Raw genomic sequence first — 22606 nt, 5'->3', positions numbered from 1 at the left:
TATATGTCCATGTACGTCCATATATCAACATACAAAAACAGATGCTCGTACATAATTTGCACATAAGCACATAAGTAGATGCCTGTATATGAATGTGCAAATCAACAAGCTACATAAATGTGCATTTTTTTTTTTTTTTTTTGGTATTAGAAAGGGTTGTATTTGACCTTACGCAGTGCATATTATTCTTTGCAATACCTTTTTCATAATTTTTTAAGTAAACCATAGAATGATTTAAGTTTTTTTCAAGATTTTTCTGACTAGATAAACAGCGAAAGTTGTTATCATAGTAAGACGTATCATTATCTACATTATCAAACAATTCCCATGTGCAACTTAGGTGTAAAAAGGAAATGTCGGCTGCCAATAGGAACAATTTATTATCATATTTAAATAAAGTATTAAAGTGATTGTTCCTAAAAAATGCAACAAGTTGATTTGGGTTCAAATTTTCTTTCAATAATTTCAACCCTACTAAGGTTAATTGTGTTTTATATGTTTCAAGGAATTCGGATATTATTAAAGCTTCATGAATTTCATATGGAGTTAAATTAATTTCTGTATTATAATTATTCATAATATAATTTTCTGTATTATTATCCGTGTTATTGTCACCATTAATATCACTAGCTTGGCTAGGTTTTTTATTTAATTCAGTAAACAATTCATTATTAATCCTTAATTCTTTTTCGTTTATATTTTTTTCCTTCATAGTATCACCATCAACTTGTACATTTTTATCACATGATTGGTTAGTTGTTCGAGAATTATTACAGCTAGAACCGGATATAAAATCATCTTCAGGAAATTTTGGAGTATTTAACAAATTATTATCACTATAATCTTTTTTGTTATTTTTACAAGTATTGTTTTTATTACTATGAAATAATGAGTTATTCGTATATTTATTTTCTTTATTAGAAAAATTTGGTAAGTTATCATCTTTTATTTCTACATCAGACTTATTCGTGTTTTTATCCAAATTTAAATGATTAGAATTTTTGCCACTATTGGAGTTAGCAATATGTGTTCTTCTCTTTCTGTTATTATTTCCTTCATCATCTGAATTTTTATTACTGAGAGGAATATTATTTTTCTTCTTTGTTGTATCATCATTGTATTCATTATCAGACCAAGTGCCATTAACAATATCATTATCTTCTTTATATAATTTTTTATTCCTATTTGACCGACCATTTTTATCTAGATCATCTGGAAAAACAGGAATATTATGTTGATCCACATCCATTTTTTCGGTATCATTTCTATTTTTTTCTTCACATAAAACCTTCACATCTTCTATTTGATAAAATGTCTTTTGTTCACTATTTGAAGATTCGTCTGCATATCTTGTTTTATTTTTTTCATAATATTCATTGTATCTAATTATTTTATTTATTATTACATTATAAGAATAATCTTTTAAATAGGAATAGAAAATTATATCATCAGAGGATATAACCCATCCATGATATAAAGGAATATTAAGCATATCAAATATGCAGAATCCTTTAGTGTATTCAAATGAATGAATATTAGTAAATTTACAATTTATATCTAAACCATATTTTAACTGTGGTAATATATCAACACACTCAATAATATTTTTTCGATAATTACATGATGAATCATGATTTGTTACATTCTTTTTATTTGATTCTAATAATATATCCATAATTTTCCCCTCAAGAAAACTGTGTGAAATCTTTTTAATTTTCCTATCTAGCTGTAACTGATTACGTAATAGTAAAATATTGGTTATACATAAAAGAGGGCATGGTCCATTCTTGTTCTGAAGCAAAATCGGTACTTTTCTGTTTATAAAGTTTATCCATTTTATACTGTAATAGTTTATATTTTCTTTTTCATAATCTGTTACTTCGTAGATTTTATCATATTTCTTTAATACGTAAGACTTAAACGTTTCATAGTCTGCAAATCTTATTATCAAATTTTCTTCTTCGTCATTATTCTCGTCATAATGTAGTTTAATCAGAGATGACATTTTTTCTTCTTCCTTAAAAATTCATTACTATTTTTGTATAGACATTTCATAAAATACATATATTATATATATGTAACAGATATGTATATATATATATATATATATATGCATATGTAGTACATATGTATATATGTATACGTATATATAATTTTTTTTTTTTTCACCCTAATATTTAACTTTATTTTATTAAAGTAATAATTATGCCAAACACGAATAGTAACTCCAATTTTAATGGGACAAATATAAGGTACAACTCGTGCACCCTCAATTATAAATAATAAACAAAGATGACTTGAAATTAAAATAAAACAAATTTAAAAACACGAAAAATAGTGGCTAAAACAAGATAAAATCAAGGTTTATTTCGTCATGCATATAATACAAACACAAAAAAAATAAAAAAAAACGAATGAATAAATGAATGATACAAGGAAAGGAATACGGGGGAAAAATGTAAATATAAATATACTATAAATCGGAAAGCATTTTTTTCACATAAAATACATACACAAAAATATAAATAATATTTTAGCGTGAGAAAATACATTAAAACGAATTTTTCGTACGTATTTTACTGCCAGCTTACGCAAAAAACCTTTTAAATAAACAAAAAATTCGTGCAAAATGTAAATCAGTAACATAAATAAATAAATATATATACATATAAATACATATATATATATACATACATACTTAAATATATATATACATACATACTTATATATATATATACATGTATGTACTTTTGGAACATTAGTTCAAAGAGCTTTTTTCAATATAAAAATAAACAAATACATCATAACAATACATAAACAGCAATGTCGCATATAACTGAGAAAAAAAATATTATGCATCCTCATATACATATATTATATATATATATATATTTACAATATATATAGCGTCAAATGCATGCTGCGTATAAAGTAAAATATGAATTGCATATATAATTCTTCATGAAAGAATAAATATAATATTACACAAGATGAAGAATATGCAATTTCCTAAATTTTCATAGTATAATTAAAAAACTAAAAAAAAAAAAAAGGCGCTAAAGAAAAAAAAACTATATATATTATATATATACATACGTACATACATACAAATGTTCACAAATATACATATAAGTATATAATGCTACTATGCGAAGATTCTTGTACACATGTATATATTATATATATATACATGTGAACGATACTGAAAGTAGTTTAAGAGGCATAAAAGAATATTTTAGAAAGAAAACTTATTCGTATGTAAAATTGGAAAAAACAAACTTTATTTTTGTGACATTTTGTTTTAGTTATCTAAATATTTATTTTATATATGTATAGCATTGTATGCATAAATATTATGTGTATATTTATCAATGGGTAATAAGGGCTTTTCTTTTGAGGTTTCCATAATATATAATTTAAAAGAAATTAACAAAATTTTAAAATAAAGATCGTGTGAATACAATATAATAAAAAATAATACAAAATATGTTACTTTATAAAAACATAAAAATAATCAAAGAAAAAAATTGTAAATAAGGAAAAGCAAAAAAAGTAGAAATTGTTTCTCCTTTATAAGATTTAAAAAGTATATCATTTAAAAAAAAAAAAAAAAATTGCGTTTTATTTTTTTTTTGCTCTTTTATAGTATTATTTTATGCACATAATTTAAAATATATTTTCATTTTTCAAATTTTAATTATGAATTAGTATTGTCATATTGCTTCTTTTTTAATTTAACATACGTGTAATTATGTAATATATATATATTTAAATTTTTAAATATATGCTCATTTGTGAAGCTTTATATATTTAACTTTTTTTGTTTTTCTAATCATCCCATATATTTTACTTTTATGCTCATCTGTACAAACAATATAACGAGAAAGGTTATATCAAATATTCTTAATTTTCAAGGTGTGCAAAATAATAGTTCATTAATGATATGGTGTATAAACAACTTTTCATTTATTTCACTGGTAGCAAAATTGAAAATGGAGTTTTTTTTTTTTTTTTTTTTTTTGTGTAATTAATTGCTCTGGGTGAGAATTTAAAAAAGAAATGACAATGATTATGTTTATTATTATTATGTTACATATTATGTATATATTTGTTGCTTTTAATTCTAAATAAATAAAATAAAAATAATTATTTATATTAAAACTGTTAATAAAAAAAAAAAAAATTGTAGTGAAATGGAGATACTATAACAAAATTTAAACACTATGTGTTAATAAACATAAAAATTTATTATTACGAACACATTTATCAAAGAATATAGTAAAAAGGGGAAGGGAAGAAAAAAGTACTGTATATACCTACGTAAGGTACTGAAATGGTATAAAGAATATTTATGCATATACGTGTGCAATTTTAACAGAAAATGGAGGGTTATATTCAGGCATAATTTAATTAATATTTAGTTCAAAACGCGCCGCTTCATTACACGGGATGCGGGGGTATCTACATGGTTGCCTATAACGGATACATACGCGAAAAGGTACATTAGCATGCACATAAATATATTACATAAATATATTACATAAACATACTACATAAATATATTACATAAACATACTACATAAATATATTACATAAACATACTACATAAATATTTTACTTCAATATGTTACATAAATATATTACATAAACATACTACATAAATATATTACTTCAATATGTTACATAAATATATTACATAAGTATATTACATAAGTATATTACTTAAATATGTTACATAAATATGTTACATAAATATATTATATACATATATATACATATCACATATATGTATGTAAATGCAGACTGGTATAAATGTAGATATACTCTTATAATAGCTCCAATTAGCACCAATGTTCGGGTGTTCAGTTGCCTTTACATTCCAAAAACTCAACAGAATCTTCTTGACTTTTTTGATGCTTCAGTGAATTTCCTAATTTGGTAAATCCATTAAGTGGCAAAGATTTAACGCTACAATAATTATCACTATTAGTTATATTAAAAGAATCGCTATAAAGACTAAAAGATGTACTAGGCTTCTTTGCTAAATGATCATCTACATTTTCCTTGTCGCCTTCTATTGTTTCAATATTAATATCTGTATTTGATTTTATATCTTTTGAATAAATATAAGTTGATTTATTACTATCCAATGGTAAATCTTCATTTAAATGAGCTTTTTTATTCACTTTTTTTAATTTAGATACTCTTTTTATACTAACAAAGTTATTTAACTTACTTCTACTGTTTGCATATGTCTTCATATATTTTGGTAAATTACTGAAAATAGATGTTAAACTGTTTCTTCTTTCTGGTAATATACTATCCAAAAAATTCGAATTTTCTCGATTCGCTCGATTAAGTTGTATATTCATCTTATGTCTATTTTCATGTGTGTCGGTTGCACAGCGTCTCAACAAATTTTGATTTATATCGTTATATGAAAATTCACAAGTGCCACTAACAACTATAGTAGGTTTGTTCTGTTCACCACAATTTAGTCGAATGGTTGTATTTAAATTAGTTACGGAATTACTAAAATTGACCGGTAGGTTATACAATGTTTCAATTCTGTTATGTGTATCTATGTTATAAGAATTAGTTAAGTCAACCTCTTTTACTGATTCGTTATTTTCATATTGTATGCATGCATTAAAAGAATTAAGCATATTGTTCAGAAATAACGGGAGCTCATAAAACGGAATCATATTTAAAATATGTGTAACAAATATTTTGGATACTATTATACAATATTCTTTAAAGCTGTAGTTTTCTTTATCTACATTTTCTAATTTTTCTCCAATAGTATCACAAAATTCATTATATTTATCTCTAACCTGACGTACCAGTTGAATAAAGTAGTTCGAAAATGCATAATAACCATAATCATCATCATAACCATTATTATTATCATCATTTCCACCACCGCTGTTATCACCACTATCAATACCATTACCGTTATCTGTTGTGTTATCACGGTTTTGTGCCATTCCAACTCCTCCGTTAGACATGCTTTCGCTAAACAGATTTGCATAAGATTCAGAATTACATGGATTCTTTAGATTTTTTCGTGAAAATTTTGATACGGCGAACATGGTTAAGTCAGTTTTTTTTTTTTTTTTTTTTTTTTCTCTCTGTTCTAATTTTTCCTTTTGAAAATTTATAAACATTTTACGTATACCTTCATATATTGGCAAAATATGACTATAATAAATAAGGCTATTAAATTTTACATAATCTGACCACTTTATTTTTGAGTATCCCTTTACATTCGTACAAGTCATATTATTACCACTGTAGTGATTCATATCCTTCGAATGAACATTATTTATAAAAAAATCCTTAGAATTATTATCACTTAAATTATCTAATAATCTGTTAACTGAATCAACTAGCCATAAACCTGTTTTCTCCGTTTCATGATAATGATAAGACGTATATTCCTTACATGCATGTTTTACATTTTTTTCATTGCTATTATATTTTTCGTTTCTTTTATTACATTTTAGATAATTCAAATTACACTCTTCACTTGCATTTCTCCGACGAACAGAATTACTTTTGCTTAATATTATGCTTCTCTTTCTATCTATATCATTTGCATAGATTTCGTCAAAATTCTTCTTATCATTCCTTTTTGTTGATATATTTTCTTCCAAATTTATTTTGGTTTTTAAGATACTATTATTGTTAAGCACATAACGTAACAAATCTTTTCTATTTGTGGTATAAATGTTTATGGATATATTATCACTTTTGCTTGTACAATAATATGCATTTTTATCACTACTGGAAACGTTATTCCTTTCTTCTGAACAGTTCATAATTCCGTTGAGCTCACCTTCTCTTATTTCATTTCCTCCTTGAAATAACGTATTAATGCTATCACAGCTCTTCATAAAATCATAATTTTCTGTAACATCACCAGAATTGCTTTCAGCCTTTTCCTTGCTACTATAGGAGCCTATTTCTGTTGTCTTTTCTTTCAGAATATTATTATCTCCCATAAATTTGGTGGTACGTGATTTTTCAACATCCATAATATTTTTTTCTTTTTTTTTAAAATATTTTTAACAGATTCGTAATGAGAAAAAATTATGAATCTCGAAGTATATCCTTTTAAATCTGAGCACATATGCATATACGCACACATATACATATGTGTATATATGTGTATATATATGTATTTATATGTATATATATGCGTATATAAGTATATATATGTGTATACATGTGTGTAAATGTATGCATATACATATATATGTACACATGTACAAATTCAAAACAGCCGAATGGTGAAAAATGCTCCTTTTTCTACATATAAAGCCACTTAACATAAAATTAAGTGAAAATTATGCAGAACAATATACCAAATTTATAAATACGAAAAAATTTTATTTTCATTTATATGTGCGGATATACTTTAAAAATTTACCATAAGCTATTTTTAAACACATACAAATAAAAGGCGTATATAAAAATTGGGGAAAAAACTCTGTCGTTTTAATTTTTTTTTTTTTTTTTTTATCAATAATTTAATCAGAATGGGGTTAAAAAATTGGTATTTATTGTAAAGTATACTAACAGTCTTTAGTAAAATTATAATGATGTGTGAAAGTGACTTAATATTAATAAAGCATATCATAAAAAAGCAAACTCGAGGTTACTGAAATAAGTATTCAATTCAAATATACATTTATAAAACCCCATATAAATACATACGAACGTCTTTATATACAAACACATTTACATACAAACATATTCAAGCACAAACGTATTTATCGACAAGCGTGTTTACATATATATATATATATATACATATATGTGAACATGCAATATGTAACCATTTGGAACCCATATAATACTAATGATATTATGTAAAGTATGCTTTTGGCATTAAGAACTATATGTTTCACAAAAAATAATAACAGTACTAATAAATATAAAAAAGTTTGATGGTACAATAATATGTTACACTCTATAACAACGGAAGGATTTTATTACATAAACGTAAACTGTACAAAAGAAATACAATAAAATACACACATATACACATATACATATATATATAATAATTATATATGTTTAAGTAAAATGTATTCATATTATGCTAATAAATTATAAAACCAGAAGTAACATCTTTATTTTGGTTCTTCCTTGCTGTTTGTACAACCTTATCAACAAAAAATATTGTTTACCAAAAAGTGTCTATGTCTTTGTGTATTAAAAAATGTAAATAAAAAATATGAAAACAAAATATGATCATATTCAAGTTTTACAATAAACTGTTTTTGCTCTTGAGAAAAAATTTTTTAATCATAAATCAAAAAAATTAAAATACTGTATAAGAAGCATAAGTTCGTATAATACTAAATACAAACATACATATATATACATATATATACATATATGTATATCTGCCGTAAATGGATCATTAACTATCTTTAAAATAAATTATAATGAAGTAAACATATAAAAAAAAAAAAAAAAATTCTGAAAGTCAAACTCTTTTTCTGAATAAAATATTTATTTTGATAAATTAGTTGGCAAGGATAGATGTTCAAATATATATTAATTTTTTTTTAATCTTATGAAAAAATTTGATATTGTTTATTATATAGTAAACTCAAGGGATTGTAACATATACAAAATAATATAATTTGAAAAAACAGAAAAATAATCTAAAAACAGTTTAAATAACACTTCACAGATTCTTCTCGTAAAAAAGATACATAGATACTCAATAACACATCTTTCATAAATAGCTTTTTTTACTGGGTTTGTTATGTGTTCGTTCAGTTAAAAGGTGAATTCTCATTCTTTCTTTAAAAATTAAATTTATATTTTATACATTCATTTCATAATACATGAAAACGTTTGAGTTTATTTGGTTCATATTTTAAGATATATACATATATATATATATTAAGATGTATATGCACTGAAACATATATTTTTTACATGCACTTGTTATTTTTATAATATTTAAACAAAAGTTTCATGAGTTGTTTATTTTATTCGTAATTAATATGAAGCTGATAAAATAAAATTGTTTATTTCATTGTGGAAAAATGCATACAACTTGTTTGAAGAAAAAAAGAAGTCTTTTAAAAGGAAAAAAAAAAAAAAAAAAGTGAAACATAAATTTTCAATATTCTGAAAATTAAAAATAGTGGAACTGCTATTACACATTTACATGGTTCAAAATGTAATTACGAAAAAGTCATTAATATATATATTTGATATAAAAGATAAAAATTGTTTTATGAAAAATACTTCCCTTTACAAAAAAATATAATTTAAAAATACAAAAAAAAAACAAAAATGCTTTTACATATATATATGTATTTGTTCATTCAAACACTTATTTTTAAGTACATGTTTGTATTAAGAACGCGTGTTCATACATGCGTGGGTGTTGGTGTAGTTGTGTTTATGTTTATATTATTACTTATATAATTAAGAAGGGTAAACAGCAGTAATACATTCCGATGTTTGGACCTTTTTGTAACCCGAAATGTTATCTATGTCGTATCTGCGCATTGTAGTTGCCATGGTTGGTCTTAAAGAATAAGGGCACATTTTTTCTTTTCGTAAAAATAGATAAAAATTATTATCTTTGTATAATTCTTGTATAGGTGGAATAACATTATAATTTTTACAATACATTAATTCCCTTATTTCTTTATCATATGAATTATTTTCTTCATAAACTAGCTCTGTAATATAACTATCGTTTTTTTCAGGGTTCACTAAACGTCTTTTGTCAATATTACTTATCCAGAAGCCTTTTTTGTTGTTGTATTTATATTTTTTATATTTATTACATTTACTAAATACTGTTCTTCCTAAATCTTTCTTATTTTTTAAAATACTAAAAACGTGTTTTTCAAATATTTTCCCCATACGTAAATTTTTAACATGAGGATGGTAATTCTTTCTATCAAATTCATCTATATATATGATAGATGAGCCAATTTTACTGCTAATATTATATGAAATTTCCGTTGGTATTTTAAATGTTTTAGTTTGTTTTTTTTTCTCAATTTGTGGATACTTTAAAATAAGGCTAACAGAATCATTACAATCATTCATTAAACTTAGCAATTTATTATTTCTTCTATATGAATCTATTAAATTATCTCCTTTTGAATTAAATGGTAACTTCATAAATAAAACATCTGGAATTTGTACCTTTCCTTTTTTCAAATCATCTAGTGAGTAACTTTTTAACTTTTTATTATAAAGCGAAGCATCCGTTTTTTCTTCTGTATTACTTTTTTTACAATTTTTTTCAGTAAATTTTGTTTTGTTATCTTCTATCTGTGATGATAACAAACGATTCGGAGATATTTTTTCTACATGTATTTTGTGCTTCTTTTTCCCCGAGCACGAATCACCCTCATTTTCCCCTCCAAATAAATTGCTTTTATTTTGTAAATCAGAATTTTTACTTTGTATTTTATTTTCTATTTTTATTTTACCATTTGAGTAACATACGTTATTAACGTTCTCATGCCAATTCGAAGAAGTAGACTTGTTTAAAATTTCCTTCTTTATAGTACATGTATTTACACCTCGGGTATGGCTTGCTTCGGTTGGTATCTTGACAGAATAATTTAATGGATAATTATTTGTAATAGCAGCTTTACTAGTCTGATGAGAAGAATCACAAGATTTGTCATAGGAAGAAGATCCATCATTGCTGGTGTTATCGCAATCGAGCAAAATATGCTTATTTTTTGAGTTGTCTATTTTAGTAAAAAAATTCAAAGATTCTTCCTTTGAATTCGTGTGATCTTTAATGCATGTAGAATTATTACTATAAAAATTACTTAATTCTTTATTTGTTTTATTTGCAGTATCATCAATTCCTCTATTATCTTTCATATTATATTTTATTTCATAATTTGAAGAGTTATCTCTTTTATTGTTATGGATAAAATTTGATTCTTCATTACTCTCCAACTTTATCCATTCTTCATTATACGAAATTTCCACTGGATTATTTTTTGTTGATACTGATGAGGTTAAACAGGAAGACTGGTTCTTATTTTCGTTACTGTACATATTTTTATCTACAGATGACAGATAAGAATAAAAAGTTTTATTGTTCAGAAGTTGGCAGTTTTCATTTTGTGAACTAATTACGTTACTTGAATGAAGTATGCTAGTTAGATATGTGTTATCACTTATATGTTCAGTTCTTTGATGAAGTAAATTTTCACTTTTTATGTGAGATTGTTCACTCTTGTGTTCATCGCTTGAGCAATGTAATTCATTAGCATACATTTTCAAAATATATGGAATATTGCGCTCATGTGAAAAATTACTATTTATAAAAATATCATTACATTTATTTAAATTACTTATTGAATCTAGGTGAGCATTTGTATTATAACACTCTTTTGTGGAGCTCTGAAGGCGTGACATGGTTTTCTCTATTTTTGTAAGATGTGTGCACGTAAGTACTGTGATAACAGATAAATGGTTAACTTGGAATAATAATAGATACTTTAAAGAGAAAGTAATTTTACATGAAATGGAAACATTTCGATAAATAAAATAAAACTAGTTTATGCTAGTAGTTTGTTAAATAATAAAAAATGGACGAAATGATGAAAAAAAAAAGTGTATGTATATATATATATGTTTTTTTTTTTTTTTGTATTTGAGACTTTTTAATATTTTTGCTTAAATATAGAGATGGTTATATTAGCAATTTATTAAAAAAAAAAAAAAAAAAAAGTTAATAAACAATGTTTTATTTTTTCAAACTTTTCTTACGTGGTCATAAAAAAAAAAAAGAAAAACATGAATAATTGACCTTGCCTGTTCATATATAAGTACATAACAGTAAATTTAGCTCTACAATTAGCTATTCTTCCCAAAAAGTAAACCAAAAAAAAAAAAAAAAATTCCAAATAACAGACAGATAGCTAACCATAACATCATAAAGCACATTGAATATAATTTCCAGTTGTACCGACGAATTAATTCATTTCATTTTTTGAAATGATATTTTTTTAAGAATAATTATATCTTGTACGTAAGCCAGAATAGTAAAAAATAAAAAGTATACTTAATTTAAAATATATTATTTTATTGCATTCCTTGCAATTGTGTCTATGTATATATAGGTATAATATAGAATCCTAAAAACCCACCTTTTTACGAATGGTTCTATATTATTTGAAGCATGTCTCCTCTTTAACAGTTTTAACAGCCAATTATAAAAAAAAAAATTATAGTATTAATGTATCATAATTATTAGCTCATAAAATAAAAATAGAATTTTTCACTTTCACACTTATTTTATTCTTACTTGTTTTTAAAATATGAAGTATAACATATAAAAATATACCAAAATTTTTATGAGAAAACGCCTTTTGAATAAATTTTCCCTATTCTTTTAAGCAAATAACCAGACATTAGTTCAGTTAAGTGAAAAACCAAAATTTTAAAATTTATTATAAAACCTACAATATCGCTTTTTCTGTGTTATTCGCTTTATTATTCATCTTTTTTTTATTTTTTTTTTGTGTGTGTGTTTATATGTGTGGTTTTATTATCAAATATAAATAAAATAGAGTGAACCTTTGTACGAAGAATTAAATTAATAACAATTTAAAAGTTATAAATAAGATTATAACGATTCTTCATAACTATTATATTTATATATATATATATATATATATTAGTACATTGGTTTTATTCTGTTTACACACTAAATGTTATTTATATTTGTAGGTTTAAAAAATTTTAAGTTGCTTATAAGGATAAAAATAAAATTATATATTATAAAAATTTTGCATTATCAACACAATTAAAAAATGTTAAAAAAAAAAAAAATTGGAATAAAAAAATGTGTAATTCTAAGATGCAATTCAGCATTTATCAAATTTCATTCGAATTAACATAAAAAAGAAAAAAAATCAAATAAAAAAAAAAAATAAATAATAATAATAATATTTTTACTTAGCACGTATAAAATTACATTTAATATATTAACAACATTCATTATTAAGTAAATTATTTATAATATATTTATGTATATATATGATTATATGCAAATTTATACATTTGAAAATAATATGAAAAGCTGTTTTTTACTATGTGTAATGTGTGCTAACAGAGAAAGCAACAACTAATTCGAAAAATCATGTTCACAAAAGTGAAAATTTCTAAAATATTGATTATTGTAATGATGTAGCATTAAACTGTTCGAAAAAATTGTATTTGAGGTGAACTCATAAAAAATTTTTAAATATTAGAAAAATATGTTTTTGTTCAAATATAAAATATTAATTTTATTCTTTTCAAGTTAAAAAAGTATATTCATGAAAAATTATATAATATTGTTTAATTTTTTTTTCATTTTTTAACATGGGGGTTAAGGTGTGTTAATATAATTTCAGTGATGAATTTTTTCAGAATAAGGAAAAAAAAAAAATTGATGATTAAACTGGTTTGTAATTTTATTGAACATTTACATTTATATTTTCATAATTCGTACACTTTTACTCTTTTTAAAAATGTTTGCTAAATAAATAATTATTTTTCCCTTTTTTTTTATTTTTTCATTATAGTTTTTAGTATAAATTTTCCTTGTGAAGGTTTTTTCATAATTTTGCACTACTTTATTTTACATATCATCAGTTTCTTCTTTTCGTTGCTTTTCGTTACTTTTTGCTTCCCCTCACTTCTTTCGCCTGTTTTCGCTTTTCTGTTTATATAATTTAATATAATTTAATTTTTTTTTTTTTTGTGTATGTGTTAATTGTTATACATATATATATACATATATATATATATGTACACTATAAATACATTGTTGTAATTTGTGTAAAGAATGTCGCAGTTTCGCGATACTTTTACGAAAGATAGCAAAAAAGAGCCATTATTGAGTTATGATGACTCAGCATTTATTTTTTTTGCGGGAACTGTTTTAATTTGTGTATTAATTCCATGTACATATATATATATTAAAAATTTAATTAATAAAATTTTTAACAATGATTATTACAATTTGAAAAAGTCGAAAAACAACAGTGTTTATCGGTCGTGTGCTTGTTCCCTGTGTAAGGAGAAACAAGAAAAAGGAAATAAAAGTACTACAATATGGGATAAAATAGGATATACGAAAATAATTCAATTTTTTCTTTTGATAATATTTTGGGGATTATTAGTTGTCCTAGTGAAAGAAATGTTGAATACGAAACCAATGCAAACATTTGACCCTTTTGAAATACTAGAAGTGAATGTTGGAGCATCCGTAGGGGAAATTAAAAAAGCTTATAGATTAAAATCGTTAAAATATCATCCTGATAAGAATCCAAATGATACGTCTGCTGCTGCAAAATTTATTTTAATAACAAAGGCATATCAAGCCCTGACTGATGAAATATCGAAGGAGAATTATGAAAAATATGGAAATCCAGATGGACCAGGTATGATGAAAGTAGGAATTGGTTTGCCAAAATTATTGATTGATGAAAAATATCAACTGTTAATTTTGTCCATTTTTTTTTTAATATTTCTTGTATTTATACCTGCAACATTTATTATGTATTATCAAAAACAAAAACAATATGGTCCGAACGGTGTTAAAATTGAGACATTACAATATTTAACATATACAATAAATGAAAATAGTAGAGCAAAAGCATACCCTGAAATGTTAGCTGCTACGGCAGAAAGTAGAGATATAGAATTTAGAGAAGAAGACAATAAATATATAAAAAAAATGATTGAAGAACTTGTTGAGCCAAAGAAAAGGACTTTTAAAGTACCTATAATAATTAAAAATTATTTTTTAATATTAGCTCATATGCAAAGACGATACGATTTATTATCAGAAGATTTAAAAAATGATTTGGAACAAATTCTTAAATTTTCTTTATTAATAACACATAGTATGATAGAAATCAGTATATTAAGAGATTGGTTTTTAACAGCTCAATCAGCCCTAACATTTCGAAGATGTTTAATACAAGCTTTTGATATTAGAAGCTCTAGTTTATTACAAATTCCACATTTTGATGAAAATACTATTAAGCATGTGCATAAGGGAAAATTTGCAGTAAAAGACTTACTAGAGTTTGTTCATCAAAATCACGAAAGTAGAAAAGGGTTAGCTGAAATGAATGATAATCAAATACTTGATGTTAAATCATTTTGTAATGTTGTTCCAGATATAAAAATGACTGCTGAAATATTGGTTGAAGATGAAACACATATAGTAAAAGGGGACGTAGCTTCTATTTATATTCATATTGAAAGAACTAATTTACAAGAACAGGAAGCTGCAGGTTATATTCATGCTCCTTTTTTTCCTCAACCAAAATTTGAAGAATGGTGGATTATTGCAACTTACAAAGGAGATGATCGTATTTTAAAATATGCACATGTAAAAAATTGTGAGAAAAAAATTGAGGAAAAATTACAATTTATGGTAGATAGAGTTGGAAATTTAAGTGTTTCAATATTTTTATTGAGTGATTGTTATTTTGGATGTGATAAAAAACTAGATTTACCATTTAGAGCCTACTCATCTTCAGAGATAAAAAGAGAAATATTTGTCCATCCTGAAGACATAGAATTAGATAATGAACCAACTTTATTTCAGCAAATGCTCGGAGATATTGGAGGTGGGGGTGATAGTAGTGACGAAGAAGAAGATGATGATGATATTCATGAAAAGAATAAGAAAAAAACAAGCCCTCCGAATAATAATAGTGGTAAAAATAATAGCAATAATAGTAATAATAATAATCATAATAACAGTAATAGTAATAATAATAGTAGTAATAATAATACAAATAATAGGAATACAAATACTAATAAAAGTAATAATAATAATAATAATGATAATAATAATGATAATAATAATGATAAAAATAAAAATTATTATAAAAGTAATAATAAGGGAAAAATGTCCCAAAATAATACACCAAGTGATCATGAAAATTATATTCCTGAGGATGATTCAAATGACGATTCTGATGATGGATAAAAGGAGCCTATGAATTTTATGTGCGCATGGGCTTCAAAAATCAAGATTGGTTGATATAAATGTAAAATACAGCATATTAATAGGGTAGATGAATATAAACTTTTGCCTTATTTATATTTGTTGTCTTAGTAATAAATTTGCTTAATTAAAAAAAATCTTTTCTTTTCTTTTTTTTTTAAAAAAAAAACTTGTAAATACCATTTTAGTTATGTATATATATTTTTTCAAAAAAAAAAAAAGAGGTGGAAAAAAGTATATATATACATGTATATGTACAAGCGTATAATTGTGTATATTTTTTAATTTACAGAAAAATGTTTCATGTAATTTTTTTTTTTTTATTATTTCATTAAAAAAATAAATATGATAAAAAATTAACTTTGTCTAATTAATGCTTTTAAATTTTAACATTTAGAGGTTTTTACGAATAAGGAGAAAATAATAATAATATATATATGGATCTATTTGGATGAGTATAAGTAATAAGTGTGCTGCTTTTTCAGCGTAATGCAAACAGACGCAATTAGTGAATCAAAAAATTAACCTACTAGATACAAATTTATATATATGTGTTTATTTACCTGTTCATATTTGTCATTTTTGGCATGTTTAAACAAATTAATAAATGGAAGAGTGTTTTTTTTTTTATCGAGCGGAACCCTTACTTTTATTCCTAGATAGATGCATTCGCGAAAAGGTTTATTATGTTTGCGGCTGCTTTTTCGTTAAATAGCTATTTCGTTTATATTGTCTAACAGTGGGGAATGAATATATAATATATATATATATATATATATATATTTATATTTATATTTATATTTATTTATTTATTTATATATCATTAAATAATTATGTGTCAACTTGAGCAAGCTTTACAAACATTGATAAGCCATTTGTTCAAAAATGATGAAATGTAATTTCAGAAGAACAATTAAAAACTCGCGAATATGTGTTATTTTAATAGTGCGGCAATTATTTCTTGGGGTAACTGTTTTTGCTTATTTTTTTTTCTACTTGATTTTTGTTTAAATTTTTCCCTTCATTTAATAGAGTTACAAATGGCATTTTTCTTGTTCTACATAGTACATTTACAATTAATGTGTTTGATATATTTGACATGTTTAACATATATGATATATATATTATATTTGACGTATTTTACGCATTCGACATATTTAACAGTTACATATATGATGTTGAACTTGCGTAAAAAAACAATATTTATTCTTCCTAATTAGACATAAAAAAGTACTAAATATGTACAAACGAAAATTAGAAGTATATAAAAAAAAATTATAATAAATTCACATTTATACTTAAAAATTTTTTTTTTTTTCTTTTTGAACAAAGCATGGTTCGATAAATATATGATAAATATTTTTTTACATGGAAAGTGGGTGTGCGAAAAGAAAAAAAAAAAAATTATTATATCTGTTTTGTTAATTTCTTTTTTTTTTTTTATTATTATTCTGCCTGTATTTGTAAGGAATATGTTAAAAAAAAGAAATTAATATAACAAAATTGCTAATACGTGTATATATGTTTATACATATTGTGTATACATAGGAACTATTGAAATTTTGACGGTATAAAAATTTGTTCTATTTTGTGAATTTTTTTTTCTTTTCCTACAAACATTATTTTAATGCGGCAGTACAACCTAATGTGCAGAATGTTTTTCTCTTCTAAATAATGACAAATTTAAAAAAAAAAAGAAAAACAAATGAATTTAAGCGAACTTAAAATCAGGTAAGTTCATCTCTGTAGTAAGATATTTACACACAATTTTCGTTAGAATGTTCTTTTGAATTATTTCTAAAACTAAAACCGTGTCTACTTCGAGTCAGTTTTACGTCATTTTTTTTTAAGACATGTAATAAAAGTTAAAGAGTTAAAAAATTGATAAGTTAAAAATTTTTCAAATTTTACATTTTCCAATTTTTATTATGATTATTTGCACCACATTATTTTCCCCCCAAGTAATTGTATATAGTTATATTAACACAATTTACGTCTGTGTCATTTAAAAAAAAAAGAAAAAAGAAACAGGAAAAAAAGAAAAATAGAAAAAAGATAAAAGATAAAAGATAAAAGTATAAAGTAAAAATTAAAAAGGGTGTGGATGATTTATACCGAAAAAAGTTTAATGTAATTATAATTAAATTCCATTTTGAAATTTTAATTTGACTTTATAAAATTTCTGCATCAGCACAAACCTATACATTATAAACTCAAAAGTGTTAATGCTTTTTTTTTCTATTTTGTTTTTTTTATTTATCATGCTTTTTGTTTTATAGATGTAGCAATTTTTTCATGTTGCATTATATATTATCTGTATTGTTAAATAAAAAAAATTGTTATTTTTCCGTTTATTTTTATTTTTATTTTTATTCTTATTCTTATTTTGTATTTGTATTTGTATTTGTATTTGTATTTGTATTTGTTTTTGTCTTTGTCTTTTTTTTTTTTTTTTTTTTTTTTTTCTCTGTTTTTTTGATAAATTTAAAATAAGAGCATTTTTCAGATGAACAAAAATTAAAAAAAAAGAAAAAAAAAAAAGACTTTTAATTTTAATTGTTTAATTTGAACTGTTATTTTATAACGTTTTTATTAACACATCATTGTATTTAGTTTCTATAAAGATAATTTACGTAGTTATGTAAAATATACGCCTTTTTATTTTTTCTTTCTTATTTAATTTATGTTATTTGATCCATATCTTTGTTGTAATGTTAGTCATAGTTATTAACTCAATTTTTGTCATTTCCTTCATGTCTGGTATTTGACATTCGTGTCAAATACGCTTGTTTGGTGTCATGTTATTATTTGTTCTTTAACATTATAACAATGAAAAATTAAATAGTTAAAAAACAAATTTCCTTATATGAATTATAAACTTATTTTATATTTTGAATTAATTTATTGTTCATATAACGTTATTTTACGTAAATATTTTTTAAAATTACAGATCTTTTAAAAATATATATTATTAATTAATATTAAGGAAAATTATTTCACAATTTTGCGTGTGTATGTGTTCATAAAAATTTTCGTCTAATTCACACCCGTACAGCCAGAAGGAACGTTTGTACAAATATATACATGAGCTCGTGTACATGCGAATGTGGAAGTACACCTGTTTCCTTCTATATAGCAAGGGATTATACGTACATACATGCATGTACCCCTAATACCAGTTGTCATTGCTGTAAAAAATTTATGAATCGAATAATTCCCTCATGCGTTGATTTATATGCTTGAATCAAACTATAAGATGAACAGTATGAAAGGTTCTTCATTTGTTTTACCGAATAACGTAGTACCTCCGAGAATATACAATGAAATTAACACAAATAACCTGGATAATGCAGACATATATGAATACTGTAACAATAAATTAAATGCATCTTATTTGTCTACGGTGAGCTCTCATCCTCCGCTGTACAGAGAAAAAGTATTTTATAAACCAAGTATAATAAAAGGGGCAGCAACAATTCAAACTTATAATCCTCCAGATGCACAACGAAGAAAACTAAGTTGTTTAAATTCGTTTCCTTGCTTAAGGGGGAATTTTAGATCGAATAATCCGATGAATTCAAGGCATGCCATTAAGGCTAATAATAACGATTTACAAGGAAGGATTAGCAAAGGGGCATGCTTTTTAAATAATAATAATAATAATAGTACCAATAGTAATAATAATAATAGTAATAATAATAAACCAACTGTTATGTCAAATGGCTTTGAAAAAAATGTATACGATGAAAGATTTGTAATTCCTGTTTCAATCGATTCGCATGTACGTAGCATTGCACCTTATGTACAGTCTAACACACGAGAAAACTATGCCAACTTTCATAATGAAAAAATGAAAGAAATGGTGAAAAACAAAATATACAATAATGAACCGTTTAAAAAACGAGTATCCAAAGAAAAATTACCTGAACCGATCATAAAAAATAAAATAAACGAATTAATTAGAGAAAAAGATGAACAAATTAAAGAATTAGAAAGGAATATAGAAAAGGAAAAACAACAAAACGAAATAGAGGATAACGACTTAATGGATAACCAAAAATTAAAGGAAAGGCTTCTAGATCAGAAAATAAAATATGAAGAAACCCTAAAACATTTGAAAAAAGTAGAAACCGAGAAAAGAACCCTAAAATCGAGTTTAAATGTACGAGATAAAGTGTTAACAAAATTAGAAAGTGAGATAGGTTCAGTAGATATGGAAAATGATTTCTTACTTAAGTTAAAGGAAAACACAAGTTTGAACGACATACACAATATTTTTAAATGCCTACATGGAGGTGTAAAAGGGATGGGAATGAATAGAAGCCAAATAAATGAAAAGAATGAAAATCAAATAAATGGAAAGAATGAAAAAAAAATAAATGTAAAGAACGGAAGAAAGCAAAAAAATGCAAAATGGCAGAAAGGTGAAAAGACTGCAGAGTGGTACAAAAGTGAAGAAGTAGAAGATTTAGATGATTCTGAGTTAAGCAAAAAAAAGGATGACAAGAGCTGGTATAAGACAAGGAGCACATGCGAGGATATCCTCCTATCAACAGACGATATTACAAACAGTGAAAAAAGGACGTATAGTATGAAAGAAAAAAAAATCTCAAAAATGAAAACGTCTTCCTTTGAAAGTAGTAGTGATGTGTATTCATTGAAGTCAACCATTGTTGAACTAGAAAAGGAAATTTATGATTTGAAAGAAGAAAATAAGAACGTTAATTTTAAGTATGAAAATACATTTGAAGCATTAAGTGAACTAAGAAAGGATACGTTAGAATATATGGAATCAATCGTTTCTCGTGATATGAGAATTGCATATATGGAGAGCATGTTACAAAAATGTGAAAGAGACTTAACAAAATTAAGAGAGCATTTTAGAAAACAACAAATAAGTGCAAAAGAAAAAATAGAAAAACTTATATCCGAAATAAAAATTTTAGAAAAACAGTCTTCACATTTACAATCCATGATACAAGAAAAAGATTCGCAAATTGTTCTATTAAAAAGTGAAATAGTACGTAACGAAATATTAGTTAAACAATATGAGGAAAGAAATAAAGAATTACAAAGTGAACTTCGATTAATGTGTACCAACTTAGAAAATGTTATTGATGCATCAAATAAGAAAGATTTATTTATGAATGAGCTAGAAAAACAAATAAGAGAAAATGAAGTACATAGACAAAATGCCTACTTAAAAGAAGTTGCTAAAAATAGAAAAATTCATGCAAATATGAAATTTAAAGAAATATTATATGACAAGTCAGCAAAGCATCAAGTAGATGAGTTACATAATTTAAAAAAAGAATTATATTTAAATAAAATACAAATGCAAAAAGCAAAAGATGCTTTTGAAGTACTCAAAAATGTTCCAAAGTCGCGTCATGTAACCAAGTATAAAGGCGAACATAATTCTGTAGATATTGATAATAGTATTGTTCATAATTTTTCAGAATACAAAAATGAAAAAAACACTGTAAATACAACATTTGAAGAAAAAGTATCGACTGATGTTGGTATAGAATATAAACCCAAAAATTCGGTAGTTAAGAAAAAAAAAAAAAAAGAAACCATAACAACTGCGTAGATAGTTCACATTAAAAATGGAAGACGCGCAAAATGTAAAATTCTGAAAAAGCGAAAGCACACTCACGTACGTTTTGATCATAGTGAATTCGTGCAAATGTTGCAAGTGGGCATGATTTTTATTTAGGAACAGGTAAATGAGAAAAGAAAAAAAAAAAAAAAAAAAAATACGATACGATACAATACGATTTAATACCATATGATACAAAAACAACGAAAGAAATATAACTTATAGGAGGGACGATTAACTTGCTGATTTTTACTTTTTCAAATCACATAGTTTAAATTAATAGTCTTATATTTCTCTTTTTACTACTTTTTTTTTATTTTAATTACCATCTTTTATGATCACATTACGGTATAATCAATTTCGTCATATTTTGTCTTAATTCGCCCATTTTGTTTTGTTCTACTTCATTTTGTTTTATTCTACTTCATTTTGTTTTATTCTACTTCATTTTGTTTTGTTCTACTTCATTTTATTTTATTCTACTTCATTTTGTTTTATTCTACTTCATTTTGTTTCAATCTACTTCATTTTGTTTTATTCTACTTCATTTTGTTTCAATCTACTTCATTTTGTTTCAATCTACTTCATTTTGTTTCATTTTTCTTCGTTATATACTGATTTTATTTTTACCATTTCCTTTTTTTCATTATGCTTCACCATTGGGTTAATAGGGGTATATGATTAACAAATTTGATTAACTCAGAAATGTGTATCATCCCAGTTATACGCAAAATAAATGCACAGTTATATACAAAAGTACCTAAAACTAATATATCTATATATAAATAATTAAATATATATACGTATATATATTTGTATATGCATAAGTGCATAATATATTTACGCACATGTTGACTACCACTTCCATCAATCACATTTATAAATGTAATTTTATGTGGACTCCAATTGATTTTTCCTAGCATTATTTCTTAATGGCTTTTCCTCATTACATCAATATTTAACTGTTTTATGGA

At 24.3% G+C, this 22606-nt stretch overlaps 5 protein-coding genes across 5 annotated transcripts; 2 read left to right on the top strand and 3 right to left on the bottom strand.

The window, feature by feature from the left end:
- Positions 1 to 109: 109 nt before the first annotated feature.
- Positions 110 to 2005, bottom strand: MKS88_005426 (ubiquitin carboxyl-terminal hydrolase MINDY; the record flags this gene model as incomplete). Its single annotated transcript, XM_067218685.1, has 1 exon — positions 110 to 2005. One exon carries the CDS (start codon positions 2003 to 2005, stop codon positions 110 to 112), a length of 1896 nt encoding a protein of 631 aa, XP_067070636.1.
- A 2857-nt stretch (positions 2006 to 4862) lies between these two features.
- On the bottom strand, positions 4863 to 7037 carry MKS88_005425 (uncharacterized protein; the record flags this gene model as incomplete). The annotated part of the gene is made up of 1 exon (XM_067218684.1): positions 4863 to 7037. One exon carries the CDS (start codon positions 7035 to 7037, stop codon positions 4863 to 4865), a length of 2175 nt encoding a protein of 724 aa, XP_067070635.1.
- A 2419-nt stretch (positions 7038 to 9456) lies between these two features.
- Positions 9457 to 11430, bottom strand: MKS88_005424 (uncharacterized protein; the record flags this gene model as incomplete). The annotated part of the gene is made up of 1 exon (XM_067218683.1): positions 9457 to 11430. One exon carries the CDS (start codon positions 11428 to 11430, stop codon positions 9457 to 9459), a length of 1974 nt encoding a protein of 657 aa, XP_067070634.1.
- Positions 11431 to 13849: 2419 nt separating this feature from the next.
- Positions 13850 to 16012, top strand: MKS88_005423 (translocation protein SEC63; the record flags this gene model as incomplete). Its single annotated transcript, XM_067218682.1, has 1 exon — positions 13850 to 16012. One exon carries the CDS (start codon positions 13850 to 13852, stop codon positions 16010 to 16012), a length of 2163 nt encoding a protein of 720 aa, XP_067070633.1.
- A 3274-nt stretch (positions 16013 to 19286) lies between these two features.
- Positions 19287 to 21623, top strand: MKS88_005422 (protein AAP4; the record flags this gene model as incomplete). The annotated part of the gene is made up of 1 exon (XM_067218681.1): positions 19287 to 21623. One exon carries the CDS (start codon positions 19287 to 19289, stop codon positions 21621 to 21623), a length of 2337 nt encoding a protein of 778 aa, XP_067070632.1.
- Positions 21624 to 22606: the final 983 nt, after the last annotated feature.

This window comes from Plasmodium brasilianum, chromosome 14 (genome assembly GCF_023973825.1).
Source record: "Plasmodium brasilianum strain Bolivian I chromosome 14, whole genome shotgun sequence".
Taxonomy (NCBI): domain Eukaryota; phylum Apicomplexa; class Aconoidasida; order Haemosporida; family Plasmodiidae; genus Plasmodium; species Plasmodium brasilianum.
This window is presented reverse-complemented; position numbering and strand designations above follow the sequence as displayed.